Below are 19,138 nucleotides of genomic sequence, written 5' to 3' on the forward strand. Positions count from 1 at the left end.
GAAATGTTGGGAGGGTAGAATTGTTAAGAGAGGAAACCAGTATTTTTAGAGCCAGGGTTACTTTACTGATTTCTCTTACAACAGCCCCTGAAAGGTCAACTCTGTCCATATTATTTACTATATTTCAAATTACCTTGGGAATACTACTGAACCCAAGCTGAAAAAACTCAGAAAGTCATTGTTGGTATATTTGTAATTGAAAGTTGCTGGTAGTTTGTAGCAAGTTTTCCCTCTTTGTCTCTGTCCCCCGTGACCTGGATCTGCATCATTCTTTTGGACAGTCTTTAGTTTTCCCATACTTTTAAGCACTGTAGTTTCTTTCAGTGGCTCCATCTAATATAGGTAGTCCTCGACTTACAACAGTCCATTTAGTGACTGTTCAAAATTACAACACTAAAAATTGACATGTCCATTTTTCACACTTATGAAATTGTAGCATTTCCATGGTCATGTGATCAAAAGTCAGAGGTTCAGCAACTGACTCATATTTATGACAGTTGCAGTATCCTGGGATCATGTGGTCACCTTTTGTGACCTTCTAACAAGCAAAGATTCACTTAACAACCCTGTTACTAAATTAACAACTGAAGTAATAAATGTGGCAAGTACATAAAATGGAGCAAAATTCACTTAACAAATATCTCACTTAGCAACATAAATTTTGAGCTCAATTGGGATGTAAGTCAAGGACTATCTGTATAGATATCTGTTTTTGGTCTTTAATGCAAGACTACATTTTACCTTTTCTTATATCCTTTCTTAGTTTCAGCTTCCTTGGGTAAGTTAGGCAAACTCACAGTTATGTCATCTACTCCCTTATTCTCTTCAGTTTAAAAAGCTTTTGGGGATGTGGTCACCAAAATGTGAAATGAGTAACCTAACAATGTTTAATGTATTTTTAAAAGGCTTAAAATATATCAGTCCAGGTATAATGAAAAAAAGGAATCATGGCTGAGTGAAGCTGTAAAATATGAACCTTAGCAAGACTCATATTTTATATTTACATATTGTTTTATGGATTTTTATCTAATTGAATTTCTCCTTTAGCAATTTTAGTAGGGAGCAGAACGGCACTTTTTAAATTGGTCTTGGTGTTCTGGTGATTGTAAATAAAATTTTAATATGTTATTATAATTTGTAATTCTATTGTGTAAAGATTTGGACATTGTCTCTGACATTCTGCTTTTAAAATTGTGTTTAATTGGTTGTTATGCATTTGATTGTGTTTAATTGGTTGTTATGCACTATAAATAAACACTCTTCTTGCAATTATTGTTTTTCCTGTTGTTGACATTTACAAATCATTGGGTAATATGTTTCGGTATTCTAAGATCAATGACTAATAAGTAAAAATTCTTTATCTTACCACCATGATAGATTTGGAAAGAGGATTTTAACAAGAGGCCATTGTATTTAAATTTAGTTAATGTAGACTGGGGTAAAATAGATATAAATTCTGTATACAGGGTAAGGTAATTAAAGCCAATGAAATTTAAATTAGGCATATTTAAATCCTACTGATTTCACTGCAGAGACATATAGTGTAAGGTTTTAATTGTATGGTGTCAACTGCCATCTTGACTTTTTTCTACATACCATCACTATACAGAGGCTTCTACTGATTCAGTGGCTCTGGCCTAAGTATAAATAGCAAAGTTGTGAAGGCAGAGAATTCATGATTTGTTGTCAAGGAACCTCAAAATACCTTTGGCAAGAGTCAATTAGGTCTATTAACTATAGCTTCTGAGAGAAGGAATGATGCCTGAATGATTTAAAAAGCATCTTTTGCAAACTGAAAGGAGGAGGAATCTTGGTCAGACTTCATATTAGACATCGCTATAAATATCTCTAGAAACTCCCTCTCCCCACATACAGTAACAGCAGAATCTTCACAGACTTAGGATGGCTAGATGGGTTTATTTACCGTAGACAAAAATAAATGTAGCAAGGCTGACTACTGCACAAATAAGAGAACATACACACAATACATATTTGGTTTAAATTTTGTTTTTCCACAATGTGTATATGCAGACTTCCTACATATCTATACACACTTCAGTGCACAAGTGTATCAAAGCAGAATTTGCACTGTAATCTTTCTAAATGTGTCTCTTTGTTCTGTCATTATGGCTAGCTTGGGATGCCTATAGCTCCCAGATTTAAATCTTGGGGTTTATCTGTTCCACATTTATACTGTATATCTTGACTGATAATCATTGGTTCTTGCTTTGTAGTTTCAGGTTCAGCCCTCATACTTACTGTCCGGCTCAGATGATTTCTCTTTCATGTTAGCAGAACCAATCATGTTTGAAATTGAAAAGTTTGAATTGATTACACTGAAGGTATCAGTAGTTCTTAAATTATGACTGGTCATTTAATTACTATTCAAAGCTACAATATTTTAAAAACATATCTATTTACAACATGTTCTTGTAATTACAACCGGAACGCACACAAAGACCTATGATCATGTGATAGCATTTTGGATGCTTGGCAACTGGCTCACATTTACAGCATCCCATAGTCACACGACAGTGATTTACAATGTTTTTGTCTGTTTCTTGTATTTTTGTTGGCTTCAGGAAGAAAACATCAATTGGATAAATTGGATTTGCTTAACAACTATCTTCTTTACTTAAAGATTGTAGTGACTCATTTTATACCTACGAATCTAAAAATGGTTGTAAAATTGAGTCTGTGGTACCTCATGAGCACAATGAATTACAACAAAACTTCTGGGGACCATTGTGGTTGTGGGTCGAGGATTATCTGTAACACCAATGAAGATTTCCTTTGAAGAAACTGTATGTTTACTTCCTGGGAACATACTGTATTGTACTTACACATGGGAGGGATGCAGACTTAGGTTAGTCTAGGTTGCATAGAATAATGTGAACATGCTTGAGTTAAATCTGGGCTCTTGTTACGGTTTTGACATGACCCACTGAATAGAAGTGTCCTTTTCATTGACAGGAAATGTTGCATGCGACAGAGTTATAATTAGCAGTTTAAGCTATGTCTTTTTTATTTTATTAAAAGCATTATGTGAAGCCTTGACTGACCAAAGCTATGATGGCAACAGAAGTCAATATTTAAAGGTCCACAGGGTCTGTCTATGACCACAGCATATGGAAGGTTGGACTATAAAAGGAATAAGTAGTATATAAATGAAATTAACAGAAATTAACTCTATAAATGAAAGAAGGATATGCTCTATGTTTGTGACTCTGAGACAAAGTAGAAGATACAGTTGTTCTGAATGATCTAGTGGAGTGGATGCAGGAAAGCAAACATGTAGATTTAATCATAAAACATAGAATATAATAGAATTGGAAGGGATCTTAGAGGTTTTCTGGTCCAACCTCCTGCTCAAATAGGAGACCACACACCATTTCAGATAAATGGCTGTCCAATCTCTTCTTAAAATCTTCTAGTCATAGAGCCCCCAAATTTTGGGAGACAAACCATTCTACTGATTAATTATTCTCACTGTTTGGAAATCTCTCCTTAATTCTAGAAAGAGTTAAAATATGTGCTATAAAGCAGTGCATCAACATTGACTAAATGTAGTTTTTCTTTGGGTAACAATACTCGAGTCCTTTCCTCAATCAAACAAGAACATTTAATTTCGATCTTTCTGATAAAGATTTTTGACTAATGTAGGAAAAGGTTTTGGAAGCACTTTTATAAAGTGCTAATTGTGTAATCTATTTGCATATGAAAGTAAGAAACCACAATATGATGATAGTTGCAAATCCAGTGAATAGTGTAGAAGTATGAATGGGAGTGACTATTTGATGACAAAAAAGAGACAAAATTATGCTGAAGTAAAGGAGACAGTAAATCAAAACAGTGGAATGGAAACAAATAGTTTATATCTTAGTGTCCAAGAAAAAAATGGATGAAAGAATGCTAGAAAATTGTGAGATTTTGGTAATAGGTATTGGAACTGGAAAAGTTTAGAAATATTAAGTTGGGTTGTTTGTCATGTGGCTGTGTGATTTGTTTAACATGCATGTGAACTTTTTATGTATCTGACAAAAAAAAAAGCAAGTGAATGCAAAGGCTACAAAGAAATTAGACTGTTAACTATACCTGGAAAGGTTTTTGAAAAACTTCTCATTCAAAGGGTAAACAATGAGCACATTTTGCGACGTGTAATAGGGTTTTGTGCCAGGCAGGGATATATAGGCCAGCTTTCGACTCTTCTGCAAAAATACTTGAAAGTAAGAAAAAATGTGTTCATTTATATAAAATGCATATGTTTTAATTATAAAGTATTTTGCACAAAGGGTTGGTCAGAGGTGTGTTCCTACCAGTTCTGACTGCTTTGGCCAAGTAGGTAGTAACTCGGCCTCTCGGTGGTACTGTAGATGCCGCCATCTTATTTTTTTGCTTATGGGCATGCGCAGAAACATTTTTTAATACTGCACATGTGATGTAGTTCGCATCAAGTGTGTACGCAAAGGGTGTGCAAGTGCGCAGCACATCCCTGAGTGAACCGGCAGTAGCAGCAGCCGAAACCCACCCCTGGAGTTGGTGATTAGTTGCTTAATATAGCAACAGTAGGATATGGCAGAAGTAACACATGTGAAAATGAATGGAATGCGTAGCAAGTTTTTCGAGAGTGAGGAGTTGCACCAAGAGTGATGTCCTGTTGGTTGTCTATGGATAAAAAGAAGCTTAGAAGTGTGTTACCATGTTTCCCCGAAAATAAGACAGGGTCTTTTTTTTTGACCCCCAAAATAAGCACTTGGTCTTATTTTCGGGGAAGTCTTATTATTTTTGAGGTGCAGGATGTGGTGAGCGTGGTCACCTCATGGCTGCTGCTGTGTTGCAATATTTTTGGGGAGGGGCTTATTTGAGTACATGCGCCAAAAGCCCAATTAGCCTTATTATATAGAGAGGTTTTATTTTCGGGGAAACAGTGTAGCTGGGGACCTGAATGCACTTGTATACAGCTGATACCTGTCCTTTTGTTGATTAAGAACCCATATAATCTGTGGTCAATGTTGGATAGATTTTATGATGACACAAAGGATGTGGAAAGATATTATAAATAGTGATGGTGCATAGCATTAATCTCCTCCTCCTCTTCCACCTCCCCCTCCTCCTGCTTTTAACTTCTCAGGCTTACTATATTACTTCCCCTTTTCTGTGCTTTGCATAAGACAGCTGTTTTGAAAGAGAATATTAGCATTAGTATTCTGCTAAGATTCCAGTTTCAACAATGATAGCAAACTATCGCTTTTCTCTAGCAAAACCATATCTTAACCATAGTTTCATTTTGTGGTGAGACAAAATAGAGGTACTAAATTATGCCTTCTGGTAATGTTGTTATGTACATCATCATAATAAATTAAGTGCTTTGTACTCAACATCCATTTTAATTAGCATCTGTGAGATTTGAGAACATATATGCTAGCCTGTATCTTAAAAGTGTTGATGTCTCTGGACAAGTTTCTAGGATTCAGATTTCTGTTTAGAAAGAAAAGCTATGACTGTCTTAAAACAGCAATGGAGATTTACTGCATTTTGTTGGAAACAATAAACACTCCCAACTAAAAATAGGTTCCATCCACTCATAAAAGTAGTAAGTCTAGTATCAAAAGCTGCTGAGTGTGCAGGAGAACTGATCTTTCTCTCTAACAAATAAGAAGTCACGTTTCATGAAATCTATATTATTGAATTAGCCATTGAATTTAACTGCTGAGATAAACTGAGACCATGGCTTTGCCCATGTTCTAACAACATAGATTTATGATGTGCTTTTGTCTCCTGTCATTAAGTAAGGAAGTAGTGTCCATGTAAACATTTAATTTCAGAAAAAAAAGTTAGATACTTTGGATATTACCTGCATATTGCTGATAAAATAGAAGTACCATGGTTGGGTCAGAACATGGGGAATGCATTGTGCGTTCTGATACCTATTTAGCTCTCTTCACATTAAGCCACTAAGTACCTTTAGAAGACTAATGCCGGAGAGAAGCTATGGCACAAATTTAACCTGAATTTGACCTTCATCCAACTAGGACACATAAACAGCTTTCTCTCACTTCCTCTTCCCCCCATACATATACACTCTTTATACACACATGTATACACAATGACTGGAAGCACTCCCTCCTAAACTTAATTATTTTGTGACATTGTATGATAATTGAATATTGCAATATAAATGCAATATTCCTGGCTGAAAGGTCATTTTCTAATCATTCAATGTAATCCAAGAGTCAATCCTGGAAATAGATTTGAGGTAGATAAACAATCTCTATCATACCAGATAGTAGCACCTAGCTGAGCTTGGTTAATCTAAGTAGGGTCAGATTGGCTAACTATTTGAATGGAAGATCATTACTAAATTGTATAGCTATAGATTAAATTGGAAAGCTATCAATCATTGCCAAAGAAGGCAAGAATAAATAATTATGTATTGCTACCAAGAAACCCACAAGGAAGCATCCACTCAAGCTTATAAGAATTGAACTTGAGTTGATGGATGCTTCATCCTCAGATTGTACATTGATGTAGCGAATCACTAATTTTTCCAGAGGAAACAGGATGAATGTCTAAAAAAAGATGTATAAACTCATCAGTCAATCCCATTCAATGGCCATGAAACCTCTTAGGAAATCAAACTTGTAATCTAATTTTTCATTATTTAGATCAGTGGTTCTCAACCTTCCCAATGCTGCAACCCTTTAATACAGTTCCTCATGTTGTGGTGATCCCCAACCATAAAATTGGTGTCTTGGTTCCTAAGACCATCGAAAATATGTGTTTTCCTATGGTCTTAGGCAACCCCTGTGAAAGGGTCATTCGACCCCCAAAGGAGTCCCAACCCACAGGTTGAGAACCACTGATTTAGATCATCATTATTGTTCTGCTGAGTACTGATCAACTTTCCCAAATATGCCATCTGTCTGAGCTTACTTTGGACTTTGAGGTTAATTCTGAACATCTGACCTGTTCCAATATGCTGAGCCTATTACCAGATTAAGGACAGAATACAATCAGTACCAAAATGAGCTCCCATCTAATTACAAAGACATTTTTGAGTAGAACAGTGGAGGTGGCAGAAGATCTTGTCTCACCAGCTAAGGCAAATGTATATCTAAGGCACCCTGATTATTTGGAAGAAAAACCACTTCACAAGAGGTAAGTTTAATTTTCTTTCACAGAATGGAAAATTTATTCCAATTTACAGCAGTTTACTTTGTACAGATTTATTGGATAGCAGCCTAATTTATTTCAAGATAAAGTTGCTGTTAAATAAGTGTAATTTGGGAATATATCTTTTTGCTGCAAATTCATACACTGCAATATGTATTCTGAAACATTTTTATACTCAGATTTGGGGATGGAAAAGCAAAATCCTTTTACAGAAACATGAAAGGAGCATGATAGTAGGTTACAGATATATACTCGTATGCGCCCGCCACCTGCATTATCAAGATGAGTGTGCATCACTTCATCCCAACGTAACACAAAAGTCACACAAAAGTCAAATCACAACTTGTACTGTCAAGGGAAAAGGTTCGCAATGTAACACAGAACACCTGAATTTAAATTTTCAGTCAGTTCTAATCTACCTTATGAATCCAAATAGTCTGGATTCAACATTATGAAAGTAATTTGATACTGGCCTTCTGCATTAAGGATCTTATTCCTCAAATAATTGATGTAATAGATTTGCACAAACATTAGCAGAGCTTGGTGCTACTCTTATGATTTCCTAGGATTTGTTAAGAATAGTTAAATCTTTATTCCTTTATAGGTGGTGATCAGTATGTTGATGATAATCCCATATAATAAGCATGGATTTTGAAAAGTAAATGCTCCACTGGGATAATTTGTCAATTATTATTCAATAGCTCTTGCTGTAGGTTACCCTTGTTATAAATGTTGTTGGCATTGGCAAAAGGAACACTGGCTGATTTCGTTGGTTCAGGCAGACTATGGTCAGTACTGGGGTCCAAATGGTAAAATTCACTAAAGGAAAAACAGCATGTTATGGTTGCAGCACATAACAGCCACGATTCTTAGCAGGAAGAGTGAAAACAGTGTAAATGGTTCTCTCTTATCGACCTTCCAGATTGAAATTCAATTCAATACCCATCTTTCACTTCTTTGATGTTCATTCTGCCTGTGTTTTTCTAGTTGTTTAGCTCAATAAGTGCTTTTTATGTTGACGTATCAGAAATCCCTTGGTCATAACTCACAAGATCTCTGCCACTCCCTGGATTCAAAACTTGGAATATTTGGTCTGCTGCCAGGGCACAATTCTGGGACATATGAAGACATTGTAGTTAAATTCAGCCATGGGTTACTTTTCTGCCAAAAATTTTCAATGTGCTTTGCTTATCAACAGAGAAGGGGATAACCAGAGATTGTTTTGTATTGAGTCTTTCATTGACATGGAGCTCGACTTTTGCTGCAAAAGATTCTGGGAAATATTGCGCTATCCCAATATAATCTGCTAGTTGTAAAAGATGAGGGGAAGAGAATTGTGCATATTACTCTGAAACCTCTGGAAGATGGAATGAAATAAAAACATTAATCAGCAGCAAACTTAGTTAGAGAAAAACCACTGAAATTAGTGGAACAAATTAATCATGGCTAATATCCCCACTGATTTCTGGGACCTTCTTTAAACACAGATCTGGGAATTTTATGGTCCCAGGCCACAGCTGGCCCTTTGACTGGGCCTGTCCAGTCCGTATCAGGTCAATCAGAAATTAGAAATCAAATGTAAATAAGAACATCGCAGGGAGCAAATGAAATTGAGTCAGCTCCCTCAGTCAATTAGTGATTGTGAAATGGTGATGAGAGAAAGCACTCTTCTGTGCTTGCCCAATGCTCCCTCCTCACCTGGAACAGCCTGATGCGTTGGTGGAGTTTAAGGATATCAAGTAAGGTTACATTGGTTTGGCCACCCACAACAGTCCCAGTTCCTCATGTGGCTCCTTGGGGAAATTAGTTGTCCAACCCTGTTGAAACAGGATTGATTCTAGATCAGTTTTCAATAACTAATTCCTGTAGGAGAAGAGCAGGCAGAACTGGAGGGCAGTATAAAATGCATCATCAATTTAGAGTCTTTGCATTGCTACAAGAAATCCAAGTCCAGCCTCCTTTGAATTCCACTGACTTATTTAGCACCAATTTAGTGCTGGCCATTAGTTGATCAGATTCTTGTGTGCAGGCTTTAATAAATCATTTATTCTGCAACCTATATGAATAGTCCTGATTCTCTGAGCCTGATAATTCCCACTATGGAGATCCTATTCCTAGAACACAATTTGAAAGCCAATGCTCTAAGACAGGGGTCTAACGCAAAAGCTCTAACACATATTCTAGCAACTAAACTCTTGAAAATCTTACAGAGGCTGTGAGTTATAGGATGATTTAATAACCATCTCCATACATAATGCAAGATGTTCTAAAGTATTGTCCCTGACTGGGCGGGCAATAGCATTTTAATGATACTTCAGACAACCATGGTCTTTGTAAAGACCACATTTCAAACTTCAATATGAACTACCATTTCTGCAAAGCTCTCATTATATAATTATATGCTGTACTGAGTTCAACCAAAATCTAGCCATCAGAGCAGAAATCACCTCTGGCTGTGCATTCACAAAGCATCTTGGAGAAACAAAAGGGACAGAAAATGTCTATGGAGATTATTAGTCAACCAGGTCACAGTTAGCTGAAAGGTGCTTTTTCAAAAAAGCAACAGGACTTGTTTTTGCCTTGAGGAAGATGCTTCATTTCTCATCCAAAAACTGAAGAAGCGTTTTGGATGAGAAGCGAAATGTCTTCCCCAATGAAAAAACAAATCCATGGTCTTTTGAAAAAACACAATTCAGAAAAGGGATGGAAAGAGTAAAAAACAGTGATTTGTCTTGAAATAATTTGGGTCTAAAGCTGAGATACACTGAATGCCAAAATCTAACTTCATTTTGTTTTATGACCTTGAAGAAAGTCTGCCTTACCTTCATTGTCATCCTCAGTCTTCAAAATACCGATAAGGCTTATCTTCCGTCTAGAGAGCTGGAGAGGCTTAATTCATTAGCAAAATAAATCGCTTTGGATCTTATGGATGGAAAAAGTCTCATGAAGGACAACTTCTCACCTACCCCCAAATAGCAACAAGATTATAAAAATGTTATTCCTGGTTTGTTTTGCAAAACAGGTCAATGTTCCTTGAGGTAAAAAATATATGTATGTAGATCTGTGTATCCCCATTCCCCTGCTTATGAAGGTAACAAATAACATATGTTCACCCCTACATATATAAAGCTGTAAAGCATCCTTCCCCAACCTGGACCTTCCAAAATTTGTGGGATTTTGACCACTATTTTTATTTCTGGCTCCCACAGTCAGTTTGTTTGGCTGACAATTGATGTCTAACATATACTGAATATACTAGATTAGTGACAATTGAAATAAAAAAAAATGTCTTCCTAATATCTGCACATAAAAAAAAAAAATTCAAGCATTTCCCTAGAGTTAAGGGTAAAATATCTTTAAAAAAATCAAGCTCAATTCTCTGGCTTAAGAGTTACATGCTTTTTTTAAATAGTTATTGAACTTATTTACCATTGTTTTCTTCCAGAAAGTTTTTCTTTTTCAGTTCAGTGGTGGGATTTCTTGGCAGGTATGAACATCGTACTGGAGCATCGTATTCTCATGGAAAGATAACTGCAAAAGACTTAGTTAGTTTAGGCTGAAGTGTTTTTTTTTTTAAATAAGAGCTGATGAAATAGTTTGACCTCTTTTGAGCTACGCTTTTGGCCTGAGACTGCACTAATTCTACCTTGGAACTCAATGCTTTTTCCACCTGTTCTGTATTGTGAAAACAGGATTCTGTTTTCACTTCATGTGATTCCTCACACAAAGATATTGTGATCATGATCATGGGATAAATTGTACCAGGGGTGGGTTCCTGCCAGTTCTAACCTCTTCCATAGAAGAGGTTCCACAAATCTACAGTGCTGTTTAGAACCGGTTCCAGCTCCCTCCCCCCACCTGTCTGCACCAGGCTTGCCCCGCCCACCGCTCATTGATTGGCTGGCTCACCAATCGCCCCACCTGCCTCTAAGAGACCTATCTAAACTTAGTCTTAAAGCTGTCAAGTTTGAACATCCCTGGGGTTTTTTTTTTTCTAAAAGGTTAGGGGTGCAAGAGTCTTGTAACTGATGTTCCCTCTAATTTTTTTTCAGTGTGAGCAGAAAAGTATAGTCTTTGAGCGGCACATTTTTATGCCTGAGCAGCACCTGAATTTTTTTCACAGGTGTCACCTAAGACAACAACAAAATCAGTAATGTTTGAAACTCAAAGTTATGTTTATTCAAGGTACCCGCTTAATTAAAAGTGTTATATAGTATCACTTAACAACGCTCCTGCTTAGCAACCAAAATGTTGGGTCAGAAACTCTGGCATTTGAAGCATGCAAGTCTTAAAGCTGTCAAGTTGCAAGACCCTTGCACCCCTAACCCTTTAGGGAAAAAAAAACCCAGGGTCTTCAAACCTGACAACTTGAAGACTTGTGGACTTCAACTCCCAGAATTCCTCCTCCAGTCATGTTGGCTCAGGAACTCTGGCATTGAAGCATGCAAGTCTTAAAGCTGTCAAGTTGCAAGATCCTGGCACCACTAACCCTTTAGGAAAAAAAAAACCCAGGGTCTTCAAACCTGACAGCTTGAAGACTTGTGGACTTCAACTCCCAGAATTCCTCCTCCAGTCATGTTGCGGCGACGTCATCTGCGTGGATCCATCTTCAGTTTTTTTCACAGGGGGCAGGGCTGCCGCTGAAGATGCAGATGAGCCCCTGCCGCCACCAGAATAACAGCTGCCTCCTCCTCCTCCTCCTCCTCCTCCAACAGCACCACCACATTTGGAGTGAAGCCGCCAAAGCTCCCGCTGGCGTCCCCCTCCACTCGGAGCACCTGAGCTGGGCACTGCATTACCCCTGCTGCCTTCTCCGCCGCCGCCGTGCTTTTGAGAAGCCATGAGGCCTTTTCCCCCTGCTCCTGCCCCCTCCGCTGCCTTCCTACTGGCTCCCACGGCCTCAGGGCTCCTCAAAAGGACAACAGGGGTAACGCGGGGCTCAGCTCAGGTGCTCTGATCGGAGGGGTAGGCGCCGCTGCCACGGGTGGGGGCGCCGGCGGGCGCTTTGGCGGCTTTACCTCGGCCGCAGCGTTGGGCAGCAAATGTGGTGGTGCTGTTAGAGGAGGAGGAGGCGGCAGCAGATATTCTGGTAGCGGCAGGGGCTTTGGGAGTTTATTTTATCTGCAGCGCCAGGCACAAGCAGCTAGGATTGGCTGCCCACAAAGGACCTCCCCGGGCTTGCTTTGCTGAACTAGCGTCAGTCGCCCCGCGCTCATCAAAACAAGTCCGGGGAGGTCTTTTGCGGGCGGCCAGTTCTAGCCATCTGCAAAGGACCTCCCCAGCCTCCGGCGCCTGTGACAGTAGAAATCACCGTGCGGCAGTTGGAAACTGCTGCGCGGTGTTTTCTTGCCACCTGCGCGGCCGCGCAGCCGTGCACCTTAGAGGGAACAGTGCTTGTAACTTGACAGCTTTAAGACTTCGTGCTTCAAATGCCAAAGTTTCTGAGCCAACATTTTGGTTGCTAAGCAAGAGCGTTGTTAAGTGAGTTTCACCACATTTTACAAGTTGGATATGCCCACCAGTCACATGACTGCTAAGCCACTCCCACTTGGTCATATGGCTGGCAAGTCACTCCTACCCGGTCGCATGGCTGGCAAGCCACTCCCACAAAGCAGGCCACACCTACAGAAGAGGTTCTAAAAAAATTTGAAACCCACCACTGAATTGTACCTATACTTAGAATGTTCACTCTTGCCCATGAGACGTCTTTCTATAGACTACTTGTGTTTAACATCACAGCCAGTTTAACCACCATGCTCAGCCTCAAAATTAACAGTAAACCTTTCTAGAAGTCCATAAATTAACCTCTCTGTATGTGAGCAGAGTATACAGTATACTTCTTGCTTTGTTCAGAAAAGTTCCTGTTTTGTGTTGTGTTCCAGTAAGAGATAGTTCTTCCCCTTCTCCTTTATCAATTGGAATAAACAAAAAGTAACAAAATTTGTGATGACACCACCTCTCTTTTTTTGCTTAAGAGTTTGCTTATTTATTTCCTCACCTACGTACTTATCATCATCCTCTGGATTTATTTCAGTTTTGTTTCAATTAACTAATAAAATAGTAAAGCATAAAAATTAGTCAAAAAACCAGTAATGACAAAACAATATACAGGCAGAAAATTAAACATTAGTGGAGGTCATTTAAAAAATTAAAATTAATCGGGATGAGAACCATGTTTGAAGGTTTCAGAAGGTTCAGATTATCTTGTGGGTTTTCCTGATAGATTTCTGCTAAAACACATCTGCCAGGAACATCCTGAGGACTCTTTCAGAACAGTTCTTAAGAGTCCTGACAGGTAAATGTAGAAGGAAAGAATCTTTTTAAAAACATAATTAGCCTCAAGTCATTCAGGACTTCAGATTAGGAAGAGCATTTTGAACTAGACTGAAAATAAAAACATTCTTGTGATATGATTGAAACATCCAGGCTCATACAATAATTTTGCTGCTGAATTTTGGGCAGATAGAATTGTCTAAGTTGTTTTCAAGGGCAACTCCACGTACAGTATATTACAATAATAAATTCAAAGAAGATACTTCAAAGCAGAAAAACAAGACAATGGTTGTGTATATACACAAAACCTTACCTATCTTACCAATTTAACTGCTGTAATCTTCCTTAAGAAAAAAAAAGTTTGTTTACTTTAACCTCATCTTTCATTTGGAAGCTCATGGCTTTGTTCATGATATCCCCATTCTCTATTTTTGCTCACAACACCCATAGTAGATTGGTTGAAAAAGTGGCTGGCTCAAGGTTACTTAATGAGGGGTAACTGAAAGGGACTAGAACAGGGCCCCCAAATTCGGCAACGTTAAGACTTGTGGACTTCAATTCCCAGAAGTCCACAAGTCTTAAAATTGCCAAGTTTGAAGACCTCCGGATAGAATCTGGATTTCTCTTGTCCTAAGCCAATATTTGAGAATTTCTGAAATCCATCTTTTAAAAGAAGCTCCTTAGGATTCTTAAGAGATTCTGAACTCTGCTGGATGGTTCAGACAATTTCCTAAGGTGAAGAATTAAATATTAAATTATTTTATATCTTAGATTATGACTACAAGAAAGCCATTCATTGGGTTTTGGATCATTGTAGTGTCCAAACTTATCACGCTAATGAAAAAAATGCCCCAAATCCTAACTCATTCATTGACCCTACCACATTATTATCACACAACACTGCTACTCTCAGAGGCTGCAAAATTACATTTTGAAAGTATGATTATTGCCACAAAACATCGGCTGGTCCATGTTAATCAGAGTAGCATGTGGCAGTAACAGGACTTTGGATAAGCTTCTTAACTATAGAACTGATTTAATACAGATTTCTGTTAATAAGATTGAAAATCCTAACTGTCAAGATTGCATTATGGTCTTGAAACAAACACGTATTGTTCCTGGGCTGAGGCCCCAATTATATCAGATAGTAATTAGATGCAAGTTACCAGGTTATTAAAAGTGCAATGAAACACTATTGACCTCTTTTCCCCTTTGCCATTCCTAGAAAGAACACAGAGCTTTCTTGCCTTGTTTATCTTCTAGTTCTGTCACAGGGTTCCTCCTCCTCTGAGAACTCAATGTGCAGCAATTCATTTTTTCCCTCTTTAATAAGATTTACTTAGAGGTTAAAATATTGACGAAGCAGCAGGAAAATACCTTAAGCTTAAAACTGGGAGCAGTCTTAGTCTGGACTTTCTCAAATAACTTCATGAAAATAGCTAGATATTCAAGAATGAAAGTTAAGGGCCATCATTCTGTCCTCTTAGAGGTTTTTTGATTATATGAAAAAGCAAATGGCAGAAAACTATGGATGTTTACAAGCCAGGGACGTGCGGTCAGGGGAGACAGGGGAGGCAGAGCCTCACCTCTCATCATGAAATAATAATATATAATAATATATATTTCCTCCCATCCCTTTTACACGGCTCCCGCTAAGCTCCAGTAAGGAGAAGAGCCTTTGGGGAGTGAAGAGGAGGGAGGAGGAGGAGGTGCGCGTGCGGGGCGGTGCCAGCTGGGCAACCGGTGGAGGCAGGAGGGTTCTCGGAAGCGCCAATAACCTTCCTGCCTCCACTGTACTTTGCGTGCTCCTCGCGACTGCAATAGACGTCCAGAAGTGGCAGGTGCTGTTGGGCTGGAAGCCCAAACCACATTAGCCACAAAAGCCGCTTCTGGACATATATTGAAGTCGCGAGGAGCGCACGAAGTACAGCAGAGGCAGGAAGGTTTTCGTCGTTCCCCAGTCACTTTCGTGGCTTCATCATCAAGACGAAGTCTGGGAGCACCAACAACATTTCTGCCTCCGCTGGACTTCATCTTGATGATGTCGCCGCAACTGCCGGGCGTGGATGGACGGAGGTAGCCAGAGTGGTGCCAAGGCAGTCCGGAGGACGAGCGACCAAGGATCAGGCTGCCTGATCCTCCATCGCTCGCTCACTCGCTCTTTCGTCCGCCCGGACCCCTCGGCACCACTCTGGCTACCTCCGTCCGGCTGTGCCCAGCAGCTGCGGCGATGTCATCAAGACGAAGTGGCTTGGAGGCAAAGTGCTTTTCAGTGCTTTTCTGTGCGTCTGGCATTTAGGTAGATAGCCGGATGTCCTAAATGCCAGATGCACAGAAAAGCACTGAAAAGCAGCTGCTGTTGGGGACCGTGAAGCGCGAGCCGGCGGAGCGCTCTCAGGAAGGCGGGAATGGGATCACGTGTGCTGGAGGCTGAGGCAGCCTCAGCCTCCAGCACACGTAGTCCCATTCCCCGCCTTCCTGATGACGTCACCAGCCTCACCAGCCATAAACCTCATCGCACGTCACTGCAGAACTGCATAATGGACATCTCTTTAGGAATTAATCCTAGACTCAATTTTTGCTGAGGGTCAGTAGCTCATCATTCCTTGTGGAAGGATTGGATCTTGAGGCTGATATCCCTTGGCTCTGAAGGATCATCCAGAGAGTCACAAATGATAAACCTAGAGACCAAGAAGGTCAACATCAAAAAACAGAAATGGACATGTTAATCACTTCATTGCTTTTGCTTTAAACATGTATTATTCTTTCCTCCAGAATTATTCCTCCCATAGGAGGCACATGGGAATTATTCCTCCCATAGGAGGCACATGGGAATCCAAGGGGAGGGGGGAGTAAGAGGTGAACCAGGTTTACATCTGTTTAACTGTGATCAATTTGATAAGCATAACTGACAGTTTTTGTAGTTGATTGACAGGTGGCTTGTTTCTGCCTGGAGGGCTAATATGGATTGATATTTGTATTACAGGGCATAATGGCTCAGGATATGAGTGAGAAGGAGCTAAAGCAAATGGAATTAGATCAACTGAAGAAGGAAGTGAAGCTTGAAAGACAAATGGTAATGGGTTTCAGATATACCTCTAACTAAAAAAAACAGTGCTTCTTCATCAACAACCCTTCAGAAGTGTTAGTCTTCATAGCTTTGTGTTATGCCAGCTAAGTTATAGAAACCTATGGGCTGTTTTTCTCTTGTTCAGCCAGTTGGTGTCAGTATAGTCATACTTTCTGAAATACAGAATATTAAATTGTCAGAGGGAAAGGGAAAGAATAAAATCAAATAAATAAAATATAAAGGAGACCACAGACTGGAAAGTTAACTTGCGAAAGGCATGCTGAAATAATTAACACTGGTCCAGGAATATCATGCAGTGTTGTAGTTTCCATGTTTCAATTGGGTCTTCACAGGGCATTGTATGAAATATTGCTTATCATTTCAATGATTTTTCATCGAAATAGCTATGCTAAATTTTCATGTTTAAAACACAAAATTGCATTAAGACAACCTATAGATAGCCATGATATCTCCATTTCCATCTGAATGGACGGATAGGCCTGCAAATGAACCTCCTCATCTTCTAAAGACTTTCAGGAAGCCATCCTGTGACAAAATGAGGAAAAATATCATTAGCACAGAGCACGAAAAAAATGAAATTCACATTGTGCCACAGTTTCAAAAATCTTCCTATCTTTCTTTGTTCCTCAGTTCTTCCTTAGAAGTGAGACTTAATAAATTATGACATCAACTGGTCAGGTTAAATTATTTGCAAACATAATTTGCAAATTTTATATTAGTCAACCCACACAGTCATGTTTTCTGTGAATATATTTTAAGACATAAACACACAATCTATGTTAAAAGCTATTTAGGAGAATCAACAGAAAAACATGCTATAAACAGCATAGCAGAATGTACAGTTATTAAAAATTTGCCATAATAAAATACAACTGTATTGAATGATCCCTGAACACTGATCTAATCAAAATTCAAGAAAGCTACATATGAAACTTGAGGATAAAAAAATCTGGCTTCTTAAGAAGTTAGAAGACTAGTCATAGAAAAGTTTTGGTCTCAAGGAAGATTGTTCCCATTGTGCCAAATGCCTCTATTATTAAGATCTCATTTTGAATCTATATGTTTAGAACGAGAAACGGAATGAAGAAACAGTGAGCTTTTCTCACTGTTTGAGCCCTTATTTGAGCCCTTATTTAGAATCACAACACTGTAGAAAGAATGAAACAAAGACTTCCAAAACTATTCTTCCTTATTCTCTTGCGGGAAGGTTCCCTATTAATTCCCTAGGACCATCATACTATTTAGAGGTTGTAAATTAGAAATCAAAAGTTCAGGAAATGAAACACTGCATTTTTTCCCTCCACATAGATCTCCAAGACAGCAAAAGAACTCAGAACCTTTATAGAATCTATGGCTGCAGAAGATCCTATCTTAAAAGGGGTCCCAGAAGACAAGAACCCATTCAAGGAGAAGGGAGGTTGTACAATAAGCTGACCCTGGCCCCACCCAAGAGAAGATCTTTGCTGCTCTCTTTATATGCTACTTAGTACTGTATGAATTATGTTTACCCTATACGATGAATCTAAGTCAAGATTGGGGAACCTTTGAACCCCAAAGGGTGCTGGGGGGCTGGTAGTCAGCTATATTAGAAGGGCCACAGGATCCCCATCCTTAGAAATTTTCTGCAGGAGGGAATTTAATCATACCTCAGAAAAAAGGAACCAGAACAAATTCATGACCAAGATATATAAGTAGGTGTTCTTTATAAAGTATATATTTCCTGAAGCTGTCTAGGCAGAGGTGGACTAGATGATCTCCAAAATATATTACTCTTCTATATTCCATATTCCATGATTATTATTATTTAATTAGCTGCTTTGTTTTTTGCAGGAAAAATGATGCAGGCTTGAAAAAGAAAGAGAATAGAAAAAAGATTATTATTATTATTCAAGATTTCTCTCTCCTTCCATTCTGCCAAGTGGCTACTTGGAAGGCTTTAGAAATATGATTTATTTAGTTATTAAATTGTATTACACGGCTTTGGTTGTTTTTGTTTTTAGAAAATTACATTTGTAACTTAATTTAGTTTTCCCATTTGCACCAGTTGATTAAGTGGTACTTTATTTTCAGATGTTAAAAACTAGCATCTCTCAAGCAATGTAACTTTAAGATTGCAGAATTCAAGTCCCTCATATGAGGCTGAGGAATTCTGAGAGTTGACATGCACACATCTGAAAGTGCTAAGGTTGAGAAACACTGGTCTAAACTACAGTCTTCACATGCAAGAAGGTCTCACCACATAGCAAGTTGGGCTAAGAAAAGCAGACTCTCCATAACAGAAACACAATATAAGAAATGAAGTTATGGTGAAAAAGTCCAGATCGATGGATAGTTAGATGGCAGCATCTAAATTTAATTAAATAAATTAAATTAAAATAATGGAATGATTCTTGGCTTTCTTCTATGACCATAACTAACTACGTCTCAAAATATGCTGGAACAATATCACTTCTTACTGCTCAGCTATTCACATTTGTACAGCAAAATCTCAATTCTGATGTTTACCACATTAGCTTTGAGAAGAAGCTATTTGAAAAGACTAAACTGCAAATGGAAAGCATCTGCTATTCTCCAAGTTGAGTTTTGCCATGTTCGTACCAA

The 19,138-nt window shown here is 38.7% G+C and overlaps 1 protein-coding gene across 1 annotated transcript; it reads left to right on the plus strand.

Annotated features, from left to right (window-relative positions):
* Window positions 1–16,438: 16,438 nt before the first annotated feature.
* Window positions 16,439–17,971, plus strand: GNGT2 (G protein subunit gamma transducin 2; the record flags this gene model as incomplete). Its single annotated transcript, XM_081933230.1, has 2 exons — window positions 16,439–16,522; window positions 17,846–17,971. The coding sequence occupies 2 exons, from the start codon at window positions 16,439–16,441 to the stop codon at window positions 17,969–17,971; spliced, it is 210 nt and encodes a 69-aa protein (XP_081789356.1).
* Window positions 17,972–19,138: the final 1,167 nt, after the last annotated feature.

This window comes from Natrix helvetica (assembly GCF_964273705.1).
Source record: "Natrix helvetica genome assembly, chromosome: Z".
NCBI lineage: Eukaryota > Metazoa > Chordata > Lepidosauria > Squamata > Natricidae > Natrix > Natrix helvetica.